A 19,184-nucleotide genomic window follows, 5' to 3' on the forward strand; every position below is an offset into this window, starting at 1 on the left:
AGAGACTAGTTTCCCAGATTATGAGCTTGCATTACAGCTAAATTAGTGGTAGATGTTGGTTTGTCCTTGTAGGTGATTAATTACATTTATCTTATACAAATAATGGGTACCACTTTATAATAAGACTACCCTTATAAAAGGATTCATACAGGGTTGTATAATTAGGTCGTAAACACTTTATTAATCATTAAGAACCATTTATAAACCAGTTCTAACAGTTTTCATACATCAACACAGGCTCACTATTTGGCAAGATGACAAAGCCTTATATTGGCTACCTAGCTTACTTTGTCTTCTTCATCAGCCAGCATCCTTGGTATGTGTTATTCACTGAGTTGATTTTCCCCTTCCATCTTGATGTTTCTTGGCATTTCTTTATGACTATTTATTTATGAGTTTACTAACATTTATAACTGCCAAAAAGGGAGCCTTGTAAAGTGTTAAACAAATCACCATTTATTAATGAGTTACTACCATTTATAATTTGTTCAAGTTATATTAAAGGTGGGGTAGTAAGTTTGAGAAACCGGCTCGAGATACACTTGTTGTTATATTCCATGGAATGCTCTTAAAATCCCGATTGCAATGAATATCTTAAAGTGCTTTGACAAAAGATCCATACAAAAAATTTCATCTGTGGAAGCCGTAGTACTGTAAAAAGCACGACCAATCATCTGAGCCGGCCCGGCTAAAATAACTGNACACAAACACAATATAAACATCCGGGGCAAGAGGTCACATGACTTCCGGAAAGACAACTCTTATCATTTTTACAAAATAAAACAAAGTTCAAGCATACATTAAACACTCTTCAAAAAGGACAAAACAATAATAAGGGACCTTTGAGCGTCAGCTACATAAGGTAACTATTACAGGTGACTTTTGTAAATGTTAGATGTTACATATAGCCTATATTGCAGCTAAACAACAATGTAGTTCATAGCTTTGACATTACCTGTTATGAACAATAATATTGCCTATAGTTTTGTGGTAACGTTCACAGGTTAGAGTTAGGCTAGCAACTCACAGCAGCAGTATGCCTACACTATTGTCATTAGTGGCGTGAACGTTACCACAAAACTATAGGCATATATATTATAGTTCATAACAGGTCATGTCAAAGCTATGAACTGCATTGTTGTAGTTTAGCTACAATATAGGCTATATGTAACATTTACAAAAGTCACCTGTAATAGTTACCTTATTTAGGACTAGATGCCGTTTGCATGGTGGAGAGCAGCAAGGTGATGAAGGGACCTTTGAAGACAGCGCCACTGCAGCGCATGCGCACTTCTTATCTCATAATTATGACTTTTTATCTCATAATTATGACTTTTTATCTCATTATTATGACTTTTTATCTCATAATTTCGACTATTTTCTCTCATAATTTCGACTTTCTTATCTCATAATTATGACTTTTTATCTCATAATTTCGACTTTTTTATCTCATTATGACTTTTCATGGGGATTTTATTTTTTTCAAGTGCCGGAAATGGGCTTCCATATTATGTTTTATTTCTTGTAACGCATAAACATTTACTATCTTCTTGCCTACATTCACTTCATAAAATGTGGGATTTATATATAGTATTACTGTTTATTGCTTGTAATTGTTGTGCTATTTCATATTAATAACTTGAACTTGAACTGCTCAACATTGGATGGAGCCCATACAGCAGCATTACCAGAACATGTGGCGTTTGTTGACAATCTGCCGGCTCTGCTTGCATAATCTGCACACCGAGATCCAATTTGATGCAGGCAGGGAACAGCATACATGTAAAAGCCTGTGACCTCTCTTCATTATCCCGATACTGTATACATATACAGATTGCATGTTGATACCAGGTTTAAAAGGGATCATTAGTTACCTTGAAGGGCTATGTTAACTCGACTATTAGCTGCTGTGGGATATAAGTGCAGTTTCAAAAATGGCTTGACTGTGCGAAACCCTGCTTTTATAGCCCCTCAGTTTGCTCCCACTGCACTTTACGGTTGTTACTCAATATATATGTTTTACTCAAGCATTAGGTAAACCTTCAGTAGCCCTCTGCCTTGATTTAGTGGAATGATTTTTCCTGTTTATTCCTCCGCTGGTCCCGGATCAAAGCCCAGCAAAGCCACCTCTGCTTTGATCTTTGTGTACAATCTCATCGCCTTAATGCTCAGGCTGGATAGCTCACTTTTTTCTAAAAACGAATAAATCAAAAGACAAACTGGCCTTATCCTTGTCGGTACTGGAGACCTTTAGTCTGATACCCACAAGGACAATAAATTCAATACCATTGGTTTTGACAAATCTCCCCATATTTGACTTTAGAAGTAAAACTCTTCACCTTGATCTCATAGATTTTGAGCTTCCTCTTGATGCTGGTGTTCTCACGCTCCAGGCACACCAGCCTGGTCTTGATGTCCTGATAGGCGGCGATAAGGGCGAAGTGGGAGGCGGAGTAGACATCGTCGGGGGGGAGGGGGGAGGAGTGCCACACCACGCTGCCGCAGCCGTCCTCCTTCAGGCCTCCTGCGTCGCCGCCTCCTCCCAGCAGCCCCATCTCCCCTCCGCCAAACAGAGACTGCATCACCTCAACCTGAGGATAGAGACATTCTCTCATTAATTATTAAAACACCAGATTATTTCCATTCAATTGAATGTTCCTGCCAAAAAATGAATAACACCTCGTCGTAATCCTGGCAGGGGTCAACTATCAGTGGCAGTGCCGGAGCGCTAAAAACATCAAAGAGACCACCATTCGCAATAAACAAAAAGGATTAAAGCCGCAGTAGACTGAGAGCGGTCGGATTTCTGGCACACACAATTTTAAATATTTAAAAGCAAAGTGGGCACAGAGCAAGACAGGAGGCAGAGTGAGGGACAGTGTGTTATTCAATGTGAAATTGAAAGATGACTCATGGATAATTGTACATACTTCAGAGAGAGCACATACATTCAGTATTATTATATTCACAGTAGTATGTTATGGACATTTACATTAAACAAAAAGCACCTGATTTTTCATCTCCCTGTTCCGTGATTCTAAAGTTTTGGATTAGAAAAAGCAGAAGCGAACTTTCAAGGCGGAGTCAGTGCAATGATGCAATCAGTCCAAAATGAAGCGAAGACAGGATGTGAAAAATGTGTAATTGACAAAATTAACCTGAGGCTTTATGACTGTTACATATGTTGTAGCTGGCTAAGTCTGCACAGTTGCATTGTTGCAAAACCACAAAGGTCTAGCACTGTGTGTCCAAGTCTTTTTAAACTCCTGCATACACATATTTCATAGCACTTAGTTTTCAGAGTACACTTTTTTATATCCCAAAGGCTGGCAGGGTCTCAGTGTTTCTTTGAGTTTATTTACAGCAGGGATGGGCAACTTTGATGGTGGTGGGGGCCACGTAATTGATGTACTGGCCACCAGGGGGCCGCAGATTCACTTGGAACACACACACACACAAATTCCATGTGTTGTATGTAGTTATTAACAAATTAAGTCTGACATCTTCATTGACATTTTACAATCTTTCAGGGAACATCCTCTAATAAGCTCACTAAACAAATATCAGTTCACAGAAATGTTGTTTAATTTTTACAAGTGGCATGTTTGTATTGAACAGGTTATCTAACAGTAGAATAAAACCATTTTAAACCATTGAAAAGCACGGAAAATGTGTGTGCATTGAGATTAACCATTAAGATGACATAAACATGAAGTCATGAACACTAACCCAGACATTAGTTGTCTAACTTGAACCTGAGACACTTGTAGCCAGTCTCTGCATTCCCCTTATTCCACAATAAGGGGAATGTCAACACAGACACCTGTCAGTGGGGGCCCCCGGGCCGCCATTTGCCCATCCCTGATTTACAGTAAAGCTTTCCGTCACATCCTTCTGAAAAACGCCATTCCTATTTTTGTGTGCCCCCCAAATAACTTGAGTTTCAAGAAAGGCCGAGAACGTCCAACAATCCGAAAATGTGTAGCCGGGCAGCCAACAAGGACCTGAAGCTTGCTATAAAAGAAGGCTTTTCAAAATGTCTTAAAATATTTTGGTGTTTGCTTTCTTTTGGTTTTTGGATACACTGATTCTGGTTTGGCCCCGCCCACTCAGCATTCAAATTTGCATCAATAATTAGTTTGGAGAATTTTTGGAGCATTACCAAACCTTGATGCTGTAGTTCAGTTTGGAAGTAGATATGTGTGAGCTGCATATCAATAGTAAATGTTTTTCCTACAGTGGATGGCCCGCCCCCAGTTAGGAAGTTTGGAATCATCTTAAAGAAAGGCCCAACAAAGAAATCTGTCAGTTTAATTGATGCTATGCTATAACATTTTCTTGCTTTGAGACCACCATTTACGATGGCAAACTGAGGCCGTCATCTACAAAATCCATTCAGACCTTTCAGAACAAGAGGGTTGATTGTGTACTTCTGCCTGAATTGGTTTTGTTTATTTTTGGTATTGTGTGACTTTTAGTTTGGTTTCTGGTTGCCAGGACACACTGCTGTTGACTTTCCATCTAAGTGGAGGACATATGCATTACCAGAGTCAGCTTTTACTTTCATTTCAGCAAATATAACATTATTACATCACTTATCTCTTTCTGTTATTGACTTCATAGCTTTAGTTGCACTGCACTCATGGCACACAGGGGTCAGAAATGTGGATAGCATTTTAACATGACACAATCAAATTTCCCATAAACTGGGAGCCTATCCAGGTTTTTCAAACCAGAATAAATTACAAGTGAAAACACAAACAATATACTCCTTAACCAGGATGCTTCTGCACATTGATTTTTCTTTTCTCCAGCTAATTCAATACCATTTATTTTACTTTTTATCTCTCTTTTGCAATAACTGCATGTATTTTTAAGCTAGAGCTGCCCTGCAGGTGCATGAGTAACCGGTGGGGTAGCTGATATGTTAATCAGACTCTGATTCATATGTCTGGTTCATGCTTGTGTTCCATTTCCTTAAAAAAACAAGAGCAGTGACAGCCTACGCTCCTTGACTGGCATGATGAATGAGCCGGCTTACTTAGCTGACCAAGCTTCATCAAAGCAAAGCGACCTTGGCCTGCCTGCCCGGTCCTAAAGACTCTGGCTAATGCTGTCAACAGTGATAAATGGCACCTGTAATGTCACCGCCATCTTAATATGCAGCCACAAAGGAGACATTTGCACTAAAGTCATACTCATACTAGCTATTGCAGCGAGAAACTGTTTGATTTACGGGTACTGACGGAGTTACACAACAGCTAGTTGATTTGATGTACACTGGAATGGATGCCTTCCTGACTCCCAGCATTGCCTTGTGAGTCAGCCATTGCCTACTGAGCTATTTTCATCAGCTCCCCTCCTCCACGGTTGCTATTTTCCTTGTGTTTTAAGAGAGAGGGGGATAAAACCTCAGCCAATCTTCGGATCTTTTCCTAGCTGGTCTAAAACAGGATAATCCAAAAGCACTCCCACATGCAAACAAACAAACATGGTGCACATGCTGCCAGAAAAAACAGAGGAAGGGTTGCACAAAGAGAAAATGCATGTGGATTGAAAGGTCGGTTGGATCAAAGAGATGGTACACACATAGAGGGACGTATTCAGTCACCTGCCTGTAGACTGGAGTCTGCACTGGGAGGACATTAAGGTGCTGTGATGTGTGCTGAGCTGACATCATGCTGCAGTCAGGTTTATGATGTCACTGTAATATCATATCTCTACTCACCGGGCCTCATACGGCACCATTCTCTCATATTTTCCTGATATTTTCTCTTATTCTCAGTTAAAAAGAGTCAACTCTAGATGCACCAAATGTTCTTAATAAACAAGATCTGTTCTTTCCCTGCTGTGCTGAGTTATTATTATGATTGTTAGTTATTAAAGGTGTAAGAATTACTCAAAGACAAGAGCTAAAATAAGAATTTGTGAATTCCAGAAATTAATGGTTATTAACCAAATAGTTTGTAATCTTGTAAAGCTTCCTGCATGAGGCCTTTAACTGCAAAAGGTGCCACAACATGTCTATTAAAAAACTATGCTTTTATCTTGCTGTTTATGGTGACCATATTTTAATACAAATGCTACAGAAACAGAACACACCATCCGCCTACATTCGTGCTCAAGGACATAATTATCCGTTGACGAAAAATCGGAGTGGATGTTATGATTAAATTGTGCATGGAGTACCTATACAGTCTGCATCCCTACATGGCTAATAAAATATGTATTTCCATAAAAAAAGACCAGCTGTAGTAGAGAGTGTCCACACAGTCCACTGATGGATGGCCAAATGTGGCCTTGAACTGGATACAATTAAAGACACGGGAACATCCATTTTCTCGTTGCGCCTCTCATTGGCAGCACAGAAATGAGGCATTTATCACACACTCACACAGCTCCGACTAAGCTCCCCTTCTCCAATCCTGCTCTCTGCTCCTCTACCCAAAATATCCCTCATCCAGCTTCATCCACCCCCTCCTCCTCCTCCTTCCCAATCACACACCATCCACTCTATCTCCTGGACCTAGGGGCTCATTTCCTGAGGCTCTTCTGGCCCCTCCGGACTGTAAGAAGTGAAAACGCACTCTTTTGCTCTCAACCAGCTACGTGCTTCATTACAGCGATTACCACAAGAAGTCATACATTACCCGAGGCCAACATGGCATACGTTGTCCCTCAGAGATTACTTCTGCCATCCTCCACCTCTGTCTCTCCTCCCTTTTTCCTTTGCTCTCCAGAGATGAAAGCACAGCTCTGTCGTTTACAGCGCTGAAAGGGTCGAGCCCTGCTGCCGTCATCAGTGGAGAGGCTACAGCCGTGAACTGAGTGGGTGACTTTGAGAAGCATGTAATGATTACCTACATGTGGGGGCAATATCACATGATCTCCTGTTTAAATACGTCATTTAATTTTTTTTTTAAAAGTCACAGCAACAGTATGACGAGGTTTAACCTGCTGACATCTTCCTCCAACGCAACTTAAGTCTCTAACGAATGCTGCCATGTTTACGTCAAGCCCACAGCAACACAAGGTTGATGAAGACAGCTTTGAAGTGTGCTTATTTTTCCACTTTCTTAAGACTCAACAAAATAATGATGTGAACAAAGGATTCCAATCAAGGCGCTTCAGGCAGGGGATTCGGGGGGTAACTTTGTGAATTTAGCCTTTGCAGACCATTTACATGCACACAAACCTATATAACACTACAGGAAAGGGAAATATAGAGCCTCTTTAAAGGTGACCTATCATGCAAAATGCACTTTTGTACGTCTTTTATACATGAATATGTGTTCCAGGGAACTCACCAAGTGTCACAACCCTCTCTATTTTCCTCCATACCCAAATCTCTTAAAAAGGGGCTGCAACGGATCTGATACAGACTGATCCAGATTTGAACACTTCTATGACGTCACAGAAGTGGCGCTACGGCTATTGGGCCAACTCCACCAATCAGGAGGAGACAGCCACGGACATTGCCGTTCGAAAGCGCTGGAGACGCTGTAGTACATATGCCAGGCCTGTAGATGGTGCTGTTCTCACAGAATCAGCCCATGCAAAGACAGTGTTAAATTGAGCGAAATGAGGAATGGCTAAAATCCATGATCTGTTTGGTATTTTGAAAAATAAAAAGTATAAATATGCCTTATATAGGTATGGTCCTACACTATATTATTAAAATATAGCATGATAGGTCCACTTTAAGAAAAAATGCCCAGTATATAATCATCAGCTACTTATTTCTTCTTCACAGAGCCTGTGTTTAACTTTTTACAAGGTTGTGTCTATGTGTTCCTCTGTCCTGGGGCATGAATATATGAGGGCAGTAGAAATAATGCCAGCTGGGTCAGGGTTGGGTCCTGAGTCCCTGCAGCGTGTGATTATAATGTTGGATCTTTCCCAGTCTTTCTTCCCCCAGCTGTATTTCAAAGGGTTCCTCTCTCTCTTTTCATGCCTTTCTGTATTCCCTCCTTTATTTTCTCCCTCCTCTTCTATAACGGTCCAGCTCTTCACAATGCCACCCTGTGATCTTGCAGGGTGGACGTTTGGCACCTCTGACTCCAGAGGCCTTTCTGCCCCGCGCTCATTCGCCCTTGCTTCGCTCTGATGCACCCGTTTCCTGCTATAGTCTCCTTTTACCGAGCTGGACAGTACAACGCACACTGAGAGCCTATTAACATGCCGGCAGGTAGCGTTTGGTTTGGTGTGTGTTTCGATGCAGACATGCACATCAATATGTATGAAAGTGAGTCAATGTGTCTTTAGTGTGTGAGTACAAGGACATGGTGACAGGTGTGTGTGTGTGTGTGTGTTTCTCAGAGAGAGACAGGTGGGTATTGATGCACTGATCTAATGTACTGGATCTGTATCGACCCTATGCTCCGACCTTATTAAATGGATCAGTTAATGGCCAGACTTGGATAATGGATAACGTTTCTCATTATAAAACAGATAACAACTAATAACAATTGTGTGTTATGAACCTTGAGATACATTCTAATTAAAATATGCCCGTTATAGTTTAAATGTATGTACTGTAGCTACCCATCTAACCCTAACCCTAACCCAGGCAAGGATGTATACAGAATATACTCTGTCGGGTAACGAAGTAGTTATTAAATCCTTGGATGATCCCATCTCCCAAGTAGGAAGTTGTCCTTCCAACTTTGTTGTGTTCCTGAACCTTGAGTCTAAATGTGGCCGCAAAGAAGCTCAAAGATTTTAAACAAAATGTTTATAGTTATTTTTAGAGTTGTTCCGGCTTTAGAAGGTCATTTCACCTAGGCTGGAGATTATCTTCCCACAATCTATTACTGCTAACGAAAATGAATCAGTCTGTGTATTTGCTGCATTTAATGTTAAGTTAACTAAATTATTTTTGTTAGATTTGGTCTCCAATAACCATACATGGGTATAGCAGAGACTGTCCGTGTTTGGGTGATGGACAGTTGGCTGTCCATGGGAGACCATTTGACCCATTGTGGGTCAAATGCTGATAAAAGCACAGTTCTACTCAAAGTACAAGAAGGGAAGAAGGTGTCTTATAAAACAATGCAGTGGATGTATACAGAAAATAAAGTATTTATTGATAGTGTTATACAGTCTTTTTTTCAAGTCTACAGTAGGTTTATTTTGTTGAAATAGGACAATGTGATATAGAAATGATTCTACAAAGTAAAGGTTCATTAAAAGAAGAGGATTTGAGCACATCTGTTGGCAAATCCTTTCTGGTAACCATCTTAATAGCTCTCACTCCAAGCTGATGTGAGAAAACCCGACCATCTGGTACTCCAGACTGGTTCAGAATAATGCCAAGAGGTATTAACAAATACAATTTGATTCAGGTATCTTGCAAAAGCCTCATCTTCCAGCATGTGTCAAGTATACAGAGTAACCACCGGTTCTTGAATTAGCACAGAGCACCATATTAGCTTTGTGCAATTATTCACTACGTTACTATTTAATACTGCCACTCTCAAATGTAAATACGGTGCAGTCACTGTAAGTGTTTCCAGCTCAAACACGCAAAGGTGTGCAGATGTCTGAGGTTTGTAGATGGAGCATCAACTAAATTGGTGGCATAAAATCTTGATTTCCAGAATTGAGTGTTTATTGAATCGTTTCATCTCATCAATCAATCAATCATACCCATCCCTAGTTCTCCTAACGCTTGATATGGCCTAGATGTTCTTCTTCCTTGCCTTTGCTGGATCTTTCCAACATTTCTTGGCGCAGTGTCAATCACTGCATTGACAGGCACTGATTTGTATCTTTGAATGAATAATTCTTCCACATGATTCATGCCCCTGATTCATGCGCACTGCCTCTTCAGATGACTGGCACTTTTGGGGAATTCCTGTTAAAGTGCGCTCTCTATTCTCTAAGGTCTATTCATGGCACCAATAGCAAATGAAATTCAAACCGGGGCCCTGGCAACATAAACTATACTAACCACATTAAAATAAAATGTTATATGACTACTCTAATGTTTGATTACAGAATAAAGAACATCTAATCAATCCACAACAATCCTATGTGTTCCTCCTCTCGTGACGTAGACACTGAGTAACAGCTCTGTCTGTTCTGCTCTGTTTAATAAATCTGTTATTGCTGTGAGGCGCTCCGACTTGGTTGCCTAGAAGACACTTTGTACTCTTAATAAAACACATGTATATTGTACACACACACAGCTCAACCCAGCAGCCACGCCGCGTGCCACTTCTGTCCATATACACAACACAGACTCACACAAAACACTGCACTGCAAAGGCTGTCCGTAGGCAGGCGGATTGTGTGTGTGTGCGTCAGTGGCGTAGCCAGGAATTATTGTGTGGGTGGGCCTGGAGAAATGTAGGTGGGCCAGGGGGAGACTTATTAAGCGTGGGGTCTGAGCTGAAACTTCATTAATGATTTTTTAATGCACTAATTGAACATAAGCATAAACTAGCAGTGAAAACAAAAACATAGGCACGGCGGCCTCAGAATGTGTGTTATACTGACATTCACATGACTAGGGATGGGTATCGTTAAGGTTTTAACGGTAAGCCTACTACTACTTTTATCGATACCGCTTATCGATCCGGTGCTTTAACGGTACTTTTATTGGTTTTTTTGGAGAAAAAAAGAAGGTAAACTAACTAAACAAATTGTGAACAAAACTATCATTGCTTTTTATTTAAATTAAATACATAATATTTCACATCAAAAGAAACAACAATCGTATACATCGTATTAAATAATCGGATAGAACTGTAAACAGAATAGCTGAAACTTTAACAAAATAAATAACTCAGTTACCTCTAATCATCAACCCATGTTTGTATAATTGAGTTAACTCCGTGTGTCGCTGCTAGCATTCATAACACCTGACATGGAAACTTTACTCGTGGATGGGGGGGCTCCTACAGCGCTACCAGAAAGACAGTCGAACCCGGTGCATTTCTCCGTCTGAATATGGTGCACTTTTGCTAAATGTTTAGACAAATTGCTCGTGTTACCGGCGCCCTTACAAGCTAAACTCTTATTGCACTTTTGGTAACGAGACGGGAGCGCGTTCTCTCTGCCATCTCGTGTGTGTGTGTGTGTGTGTGTGTGTGTGTGTGTGTGTGTGTGTGTGTGTGTGTGTGTGTGTGTGTGTGTGTGTGTGTGTGTGTGTGTGTGTGTGTGTGCGTACTGTGTGTGTTGTGAGTAAACTGCCCCGCCCCCCCTCGCAAGCAGGCGGGGATTGGAAAGATCTAAAATACTAAAAATAATCATAGACGCATTTTGCTGTCTTTTTGCATATTAGAAACGGAGTTGGCAAAGCTAAAACTGCAATATAATGTTTGTGTAGTAATAATACATATGACAGATATGTTTTACATGTCTCCAGTACAGACCGATAACGTCGGAGCTTAATGGTACCACGGTCTTTAATAATTCAGACCTGGGGCCCGTTTAATACCGGGGCTCGGTACCCATCCCTACACATGACTGGCTCGGCGGCCACAGGTTGTTTATCCTTGACAGTCGCACAGTGGGCACACACTGAGAGAGTCTTTTCATATTCAGCAAATGTGTACGCTTCACTGCAGACCTCAAGAAGAAAAAATACTTTAATTCACTCACGGGAAAACTTACTTTACATACTAATTTACTCACGTTAAAAACATGTTTATTTCTGCTGTAAAGTTGGGCATTTTAACATGGGGTCTATGGGAATTGCTCCTTTCTGCATCCATCCCTTGTTGGCCACTAGAGGAACTGCAGTTTGTTGCACTTCCTTCTGGGCTTCCCAGCTCTGCGCTATATAACGCGCTGATTGGATGTGGGTGGGCCCAGGCCCACCCACAGCTACGCCACTGGTGTGCGTGTGAGTAAGGCAGCTGACGTTCAGGAGATTGATGGCAGGGGCAGGATAGAGACAATGAGCTGTGTTGCTGTTTTTTCTCTCTCCCCTCTCTGTTTTCTGTCGGCTCTATTGCTCTTTTCTCTCTCCCTCCCTAGCTCCCCTCATCTTTGTTTCCCCCACTGAGCTGAATCAAACCATCAAACCCAGAATTGCCCCCACCAACCCTTCTTCCCCCATATCTCCCTGGCATTCATCCATCTTTGTATTCAGCCGCAAAGTTCATCACGAGGGGTCGGAGGGGGGGGGGGAACTCTATCTTGACTTTGAATGAGAACTTTCCCCACAAAATACATGAATCTCCTCATTATACAACCCATCCAATACTCGGATTCCATCCCTCTGAAACCTGAGTGAAAGTCGAGCTAAGCTGCAGCCATGGAGCTAAGAGCAGAGAGAAAAAGACAAGATAAGAAGCCCACCCTCCTTCTACCAACTTCGATTAGCCTCCCTAGCCAAGCAGTCACGAACACATGTGGCGTACATGCATTATGCACATATACTAGACAAGGCCTATTCAACTGGCGGCCCGCGGGCCAGATGCGGCCCAGAACCAACTCCCGAGTGGCCCAGCCTCCCGTAGCCAAATTCCTACACTAGTACAGACCATGAACGCAACACTCCGCGTTGCATGGTTATGGCTAGAAAGGATCCGTCTTGTGATTATTGAAATAGGGTGTTAGCGGTCTTGTTGGTGTTCAAAGAAGAATGACAACACTGTAGATCACCAACACTATGGTTTATTTTTTATTCACAGGCAAGTCAACGTTGTCGCAGTAAAAGTCCCAAGATAGCTCCTGGTGCAATAAAATGTTCCCTTGCAGTGTTTTACTATTAAGTCTGATGTTTCTCTATTAATATTGCTGCTGCATTAATGTGTATGTTGCATCATGTTACTGCTGTAGATGTGTTTCCGAGCCGCTCCGATGACAACGAGAGTTACAACGAGAACGTGACGTCATATTTACACTAGACGGATCCTTTCTAGCCATAACCGCGTTGCATTGAAACCACCAAACCACAACGCAGCTCGTTTTTTGAAAGTGCATCTAGTGGTCCTAGTAACGGTGGTCCTATGATAGCAACTCTAAAACATGTCTCTCTCAACTCTGAAGCGTAAACAGAGACAAAACGGTCATTGATCTTGTGGAGCAGATCCAAGTCAAGCTGGACCTTTTCGCGACCGACTTGAGTACGGGTCGGATACTGCATTTTCCGACGCTCCACAAACACATCACATCCCCGGCACAAATCACGGATGTGATGACAGATTTCATTGCGAGGTTGAAAGAGAACTTTCCCGGTCGATTGGATGGACTTGCTCTGCCCACAGAGGTGATGATGGGCTTTGCCAGAGACCCCTTCACTGTTGCAATAGAGGGGGACGTATCAACCAGAGCAAAGGAAGTGGTCCCCTGCATCGACAAGGGGAAATATACACTGGAACTATTGACATGATTATCGAACATGACAGGCAGCGCACTAACGGGCCAGCGAAGTTTTGGAGTGATGCCAAAAAACAGCAGTTCCCTAACGTTCAGAAAGTAGCGATCTGTGTGCTCAGTATGTTTGGATCAACATACACATGTGAATCAAGCTTTTCACACATGAACTCAATCAAAAGTAGCACTCGTTGCTCCCTGAATGACAGCACTCTTCACCAATGTCTTAGGATTGACATCCTATGAGCCAAAAATCACTGCTCTTGTTCAAAACAAAAAATGTCCCTTCTCCCATTGAGAAAGTCAGCGATGACAAATCACAAATGAGGTGATAGTAAGCACCTAGTTTACTATAGTAGACGTGTAGTGTAGTATTCATTAATGTTAGTTACCCGTATCCTTTGTTATGGGTTTGTGCACTGAAGGGTTTGACAGTTCTTTCTGTATTCATTTAAATGCACTTTGTAATGTGTCTGGGTCAAATGTGACCAAAACGTATGATTTTTTTGTTATTACTTGAAAAGTGAAAAAATAGTATTGCTACAGTAGGCCTACTACCTCTTTGTGTTGCATTGGAGCTCTTTAGCTGTTTTTTTTGTATGTGAGGACATTTATTAAGACTGCTATTATTGTATTCAGTAAATGCACTTTGTGATGTGCCTGGTTAAAAAAAAAAATAACCTGAATATTTGACTTCGAAAGCAATCAAATGTAATGCTACAACTGTGCACTTTTTTTTCAGATTCTGTTAAATTAATGCTAATTTGTTGTGTTTTTATGCACTTTTTGACCTACCTTTGTTATAAAAATTGCATGTTTTTCATCGCAGTAATATGTGTTGGTTTAAAATGTGTCACTACCCGCTTTTTACAGGCCGCTGAATGTCTGGCCCAGCTGAATTTTGTAGTTATAAAATCTGGCCCAACTGAATGTGTAATTGAATAGCCCTATACGTGTTGACAGGGTCAGTGAGTTGCATGACTCACAATCACTAGTGCGTTACCCAGTGAAATAAAGCCCGTAATTGGGTCTCAGATTTTCAAAAGCGCATTAAGATTGAAAGTGAGGTTCCTTCTCACAGTGGGTAAGGCAGCTGGATAAAGTGAAAGATGGCCTCTTAGAAAAGATATAATACAGAATTTGGTGAAAATAAAAAAAGAGCTACAGTATGGATACAATTAGCTGCACGCTCAGTCCAGCAACAAACGGGAGACAAAGGCCCAATTCCAATCCGACCCCTTAACCCTCTCCCTACCCTTTTTTCCTTTATTTGTGAGTTCTCATGGAGGGTCGGCTATATTAAGAGCTCTTTCAAACCATTTAGCGGTGACAGGAAGTGGGTTATGAAGCCCTGCATCAGCGAGTCAGCATTGATCCTGACCTCACCAGCTGCCCTTACTGACAATATACATCACAGTTTGTGACGGTAATGTAACACGCTGTGCGCTCATTTTTTAAGCTATCTCATAATTTCGGGAAATCATCAGCAAACTCTGTCATCTTTGCATTGTCAGAGTGTGAAGATCAGTCATGGTGGTATAAAAGAGTAGAGGTGTGAGGACTCATCCCTGAGGTGCCCCTGTGCTGATGGTCTGAGAGATTCACACTCTATTTGCTGGTAATTAACACACTAATGATAACAACACAAATTCAAAAATGGTTTAATGCATTAGAGAAAAGTAATTAATTTACTTTAAAGTAGCTAACATTAGCAACCTTAGGCTAGTGTCCACTCCAGACCAAGACTGTAGCAGAATTCATGTTTAGAGCAAGTGTTAGTTTTTATTACTTATGAATTCAACTTTTTATTTGAAAGAAGTACATCATGTTGTAGCTTTTTAATCATCATTTATAAGCCTAAGGTGACAAACAGCTCGCTTCTAAACTGTGAATATTTTCCGGCAATCACTACACAATTAATAAATTCAATAAATATGATCCAAAACAGTCATAAAGATAAAAAGCTGCAGCCATTATTTAGCGCTGAAGCTTTCTGATATATTATGTAATACTTTGCTGAGTGCAAAGGGAGGGTCAGACCCTCTGCGGGATGAGATGAGTCTCATGGTTTATTTATCAATGGTTGTAATAATTATTCTCAGCGTACTGGCAGGGGTTTTGAGGTTTGTGATGCTGCAGCTGAGTTTCTTGAACCGGTTGCGAGGGAAGATCAGTTGGTGAGGAGGAAGACTTTGTAATGCAAAACGGTACAGCACGCTATGACTTCAAAGCCTCAACGCAGAAGAGGTGACAGTCAGATCCCATCACACACACACACACACACACACACACACACACACACACACACACACACACACACACACACACACACACACCTCTGCGAGCCTCCGCTTCATGGTAAATTCATACATTAATGTTGGTCGGAGACCTTGACAGCTGGAGCAGCTCGAATCACTCCAGCGCCAGTGGCCCTGACTCGTATTGGCTCTCAGTCTTGTCTTGTTCCCCCGGCATCTAAAGGCTTGTGTGCTTCACAGAGCATCACATCCTCCTCCAATGTGTCTGTTCTGCTGTCATGCACTGACTAGAGGACGACTGATAGTCAGACACACAAGGTTTGGCACATGAACATAGCTTAAATGACTGAAATCAAAATGATAGAATTCCAAATATGCATGCAATTAAAAATAATGCATATAGAGCGTGAAGAAACACTTTTTTTAAACGCATTCTAATTTTTAATTTTTTGGATTTCAATTTTATCCCAGCAGAGTGGACAAAAGAAAAGCATACGTAACAAACATGCCCACACTGATGCATCATAAAATCAAAGCATAACATGGTTTCACGCAGACAAGGGCTTATGCAAGAAAGCCAGAGCCTATCATTGTATAAAATACATCTTTGTTCCATATCAAAATTATATAAAAAATCCAATAATATGAATTAAAATGATCAAAACTCTAAAAGGATCCGCAGAAAAAGGTGGATTCCACTTCTGGCCCCCTTTATTATTTGTATTATATTACATAAAGATCTATAGGAAACTGCTATTACCGTAAGTGTTTAATTAGCTCCCAGAGCTAATAAGACAATCTCTGAATGCTGATTAATTATGGTGCATGCCGCTGCTGCTTGTTGGATTGGTCCTGATACAAGAGAGCGCTGGCTCGGATCAGAAAGAATATATGATAAACGTGAGCAGTGCATTGTGGGAACAGAGTAAGGGTGCTCCCGCTGTATGTGACGTCAGCATATATAATCGATAGATGTATCGGCTCATCACGGTGTCATTAAAAAAACAACGTGTCGTAATGAGGGTGTGTGACACAACTGCTCAGCCACTGAAGGCCAACTGCTTTTCTTCTCACACACACACACACACACACACACACACACACACACACACACACACACACACACACACACACACACACACACACACACACACACACACACACACACACACACACACACACACGAAATCCAACCCTCCTCCCTCTGTTGCCCTGTGATGCTCATCTTCTCACAGAGACTGGGGTGTTAAGGAAAGGGAGAGCATGTGGTGTGGACGTATCATACATGTGTTGGGGCAATCAAAATAAAGTAAGCAAGTGTGGGGTGGGAGGTGAAAGTGGGAGGAGATGGCATGGGAAATATAGTTGAGCTAATATTCTGAGGTCAGGGGGAAACAGCGGGGGGTCTTGGGAAAAATACATTATTAAATCTGAATGTCACACACAGGCAGAAACAAAAGAACACACACAAAAGCTTAGTCTTTCACTGGTTATTGTATGAGTTTCATTATTATTTCAAAAAATAATATTATTTTGTATATTACTTTGAGGAAGTAGGAAGACACATTATATCTTTGCTCAAGTACAGCACTTGAGTAGAGTTTGATCTACTAATATTTAACAAGAGTTGTTAAAAATGCTATTTTTGAGTGCTAGCTTTTGAGTGTTCCCCTTCCCGAGGGAGTTTCTCTCCCACACCCCCTCTTGCCTGAAACGCCTCAATTGGACTCATTTGTTTACTTCCATGATATAGTAGCATCACCATGTAACAATCCCGCTTCTAGCTAGCATTCCAACGCATTGTATATGAAATGGTAAGGGGAGGGACGTCTCTAAGCAGTTGACCAATCACAACAGAGCCGGACAGCTAACCAATCAGAGCAGACTGGGCTCTGGTTTCAGACAGAGGGTGAAAAGAGGTGCTGCAGCACAGGCAGTATGAGGACAATAAAGTCCTTTTTGAACATTAAGCATGTCACAGTAGACACAGATATGAACCAGAACATTTGCATAATATGTCATCTTAAAAAATGTATTATGTTAATATAAATAAACCACTCTTGGAACATCCACGTTTTTTTATTTGACTTTTAAGATATACTTGGTGCTCAAAAGAGAGCAAGACTATAAAAATATGATGATCTAATACTGTAGAATATGAGACATTGCTGAATAATATACTACCCAATAAAAGGGTTTATAAAGGATTGAAATTAGCGAACTAAAATGCAACATACACATACTGGAGATGCAACCTGGGAAAATGAGCAGAGGAGATTATGGAGATAGATTTCCCTGAATTATCGATATCTCCACATTGATTTGCGCTGGGAACCGTGAATTCATTCTGTCCGTCCTTTGTGTACAATTAATCTGGTTATTGGCTTGTGCCATGGACATTACCCCACGCAAGCAACAGCAGGAGACACAATGTTCTTGTACGCATTCTTGGACCCTGAATAGATATGATATTGTTTCAATGACACAGAAGAGTCTATTAGTCTTTAGAAACAATGACTTATTTAACAACACCCAATGCTAGCTGGGAATTTTTTATGTTGAAAAAAAGAAACAAAACCTAAAGAAACAAAGGTATGGGCTCATAACAGTCTCATAATACACACATGCACACAGAAGGATTCACACTTGTATTTCATGATCCGCAAAAGGATTCACACTTGTATTTCCGGATCCACACTTGTGTTTTGAAATACAAGTGTGAATCCTTCTGTGTGCATGTGTGTATTATGAGACTGNTGTCAACGGGGGGAGCCCCGCCGGTCATTATTAACAGGAGAGCTGGATCTGATCGATATGGACATAAACGCGAGTGAAGTGTAACCGGACGCGAGAGAGAGATCAGATCAGCTGCTGAGTCTGACAGAGACATGCAGCTCTACATGATCACCTGAAGCTCTGCCCTCTGTTTAGCGAGCCGACCGGACAGCGCAAAATGCGTACATAAAGTGTCATGAACGCAAGAAATCATACCATCGTGGGGGCGCGCTCATGTGATTGGCTTAGACTGGAGGAGACATCTGATTGGCTATAGATGAGAGAAATTACAAGTACGAATTGGATGAGCGTCAGGGGAGTCTAAAAAAAACCACACAAGAATGCACCGCGATCCGTGCACAGAAAGCGGTTTGTGTTTGCAGGTTCAGGGGATTTTAAACGGAAAACAAATAAGTGTGGATCAAAAATACATATGTAAAACTTTTTTAAATAATAAATTAATAAAATACTTCTGTCCAAATGTAATGATGTCCAATGCCTTCTCTCTAAATACATGACAAACATGCAGTGCATATTATTCTAAAATGGCAAAAATGTAAAGTCATGTTTTCTCAACAGTGAGGCAAACGTCGGACACTAAAAACTGGACCACGGAAACACAAACTGGTAAAAATTCCAAATATTGTTGAAAATAGATCTAATGTCCTGTCAAGGTTTTAAGGTTTGCCACATCTAATAGTACACCTTTCGTATTGTTTATCACCACATCAACAAGCAGCCGTGTGTGGAAACAATACGAACAATGTTCTAAAACAGAGAGATGCCATGGTTTCTGCAGCTGCTGCCCTGCTCCCAGGTTGC

General features: G+C 41.2%; 1 protein-coding gene across 1 annotated transcript in view; it reads right to left on the reverse strand.

Annotated features, from left to right (window-relative positions):
- Positions 1–2,225: 2,225 nt before the first annotated feature.
- LOC104966374 (TANK-binding kinase 1-binding protein 1-like) overlaps positions 2,226–19,184 on the reverse strand; it is a 39,846-nt gene continuing 22,887 nt past the window's right edge. Inside the window, exons 2-3 of the mRNA XM_010795561.1 lie at positions 2,340–2,591; positions 2,226–2,255 (exon numbers count right to left, since the gene is read on the reverse strand). Coding sequence (XP_010793863.1) covers positions 2,226–2,255; positions 2,340–2,582 — 273 coding nt within the window. The 5' untranslated portion in view covers positions 2,583–2,591. The remainder of the gene's footprint in view (positions 2,256–2,339; positions 2,592–19,184) is intronic.

This window comes from Notothenia coriiceps, unplaced genomic scaffold, assembly GCF_000735185.1.
Source record: "Notothenia coriiceps isolate Sejong01 unplaced genomic scaffold, NC01 NC01_scaffold00037246, whole genome shotgun sequence".
In the NCBI taxonomy this organism is placed as follows: Eukaryota; Metazoa; Chordata; class Actinopteri; order Perciformes; family Nototheniidae; genus Notothenia; species Notothenia coriiceps.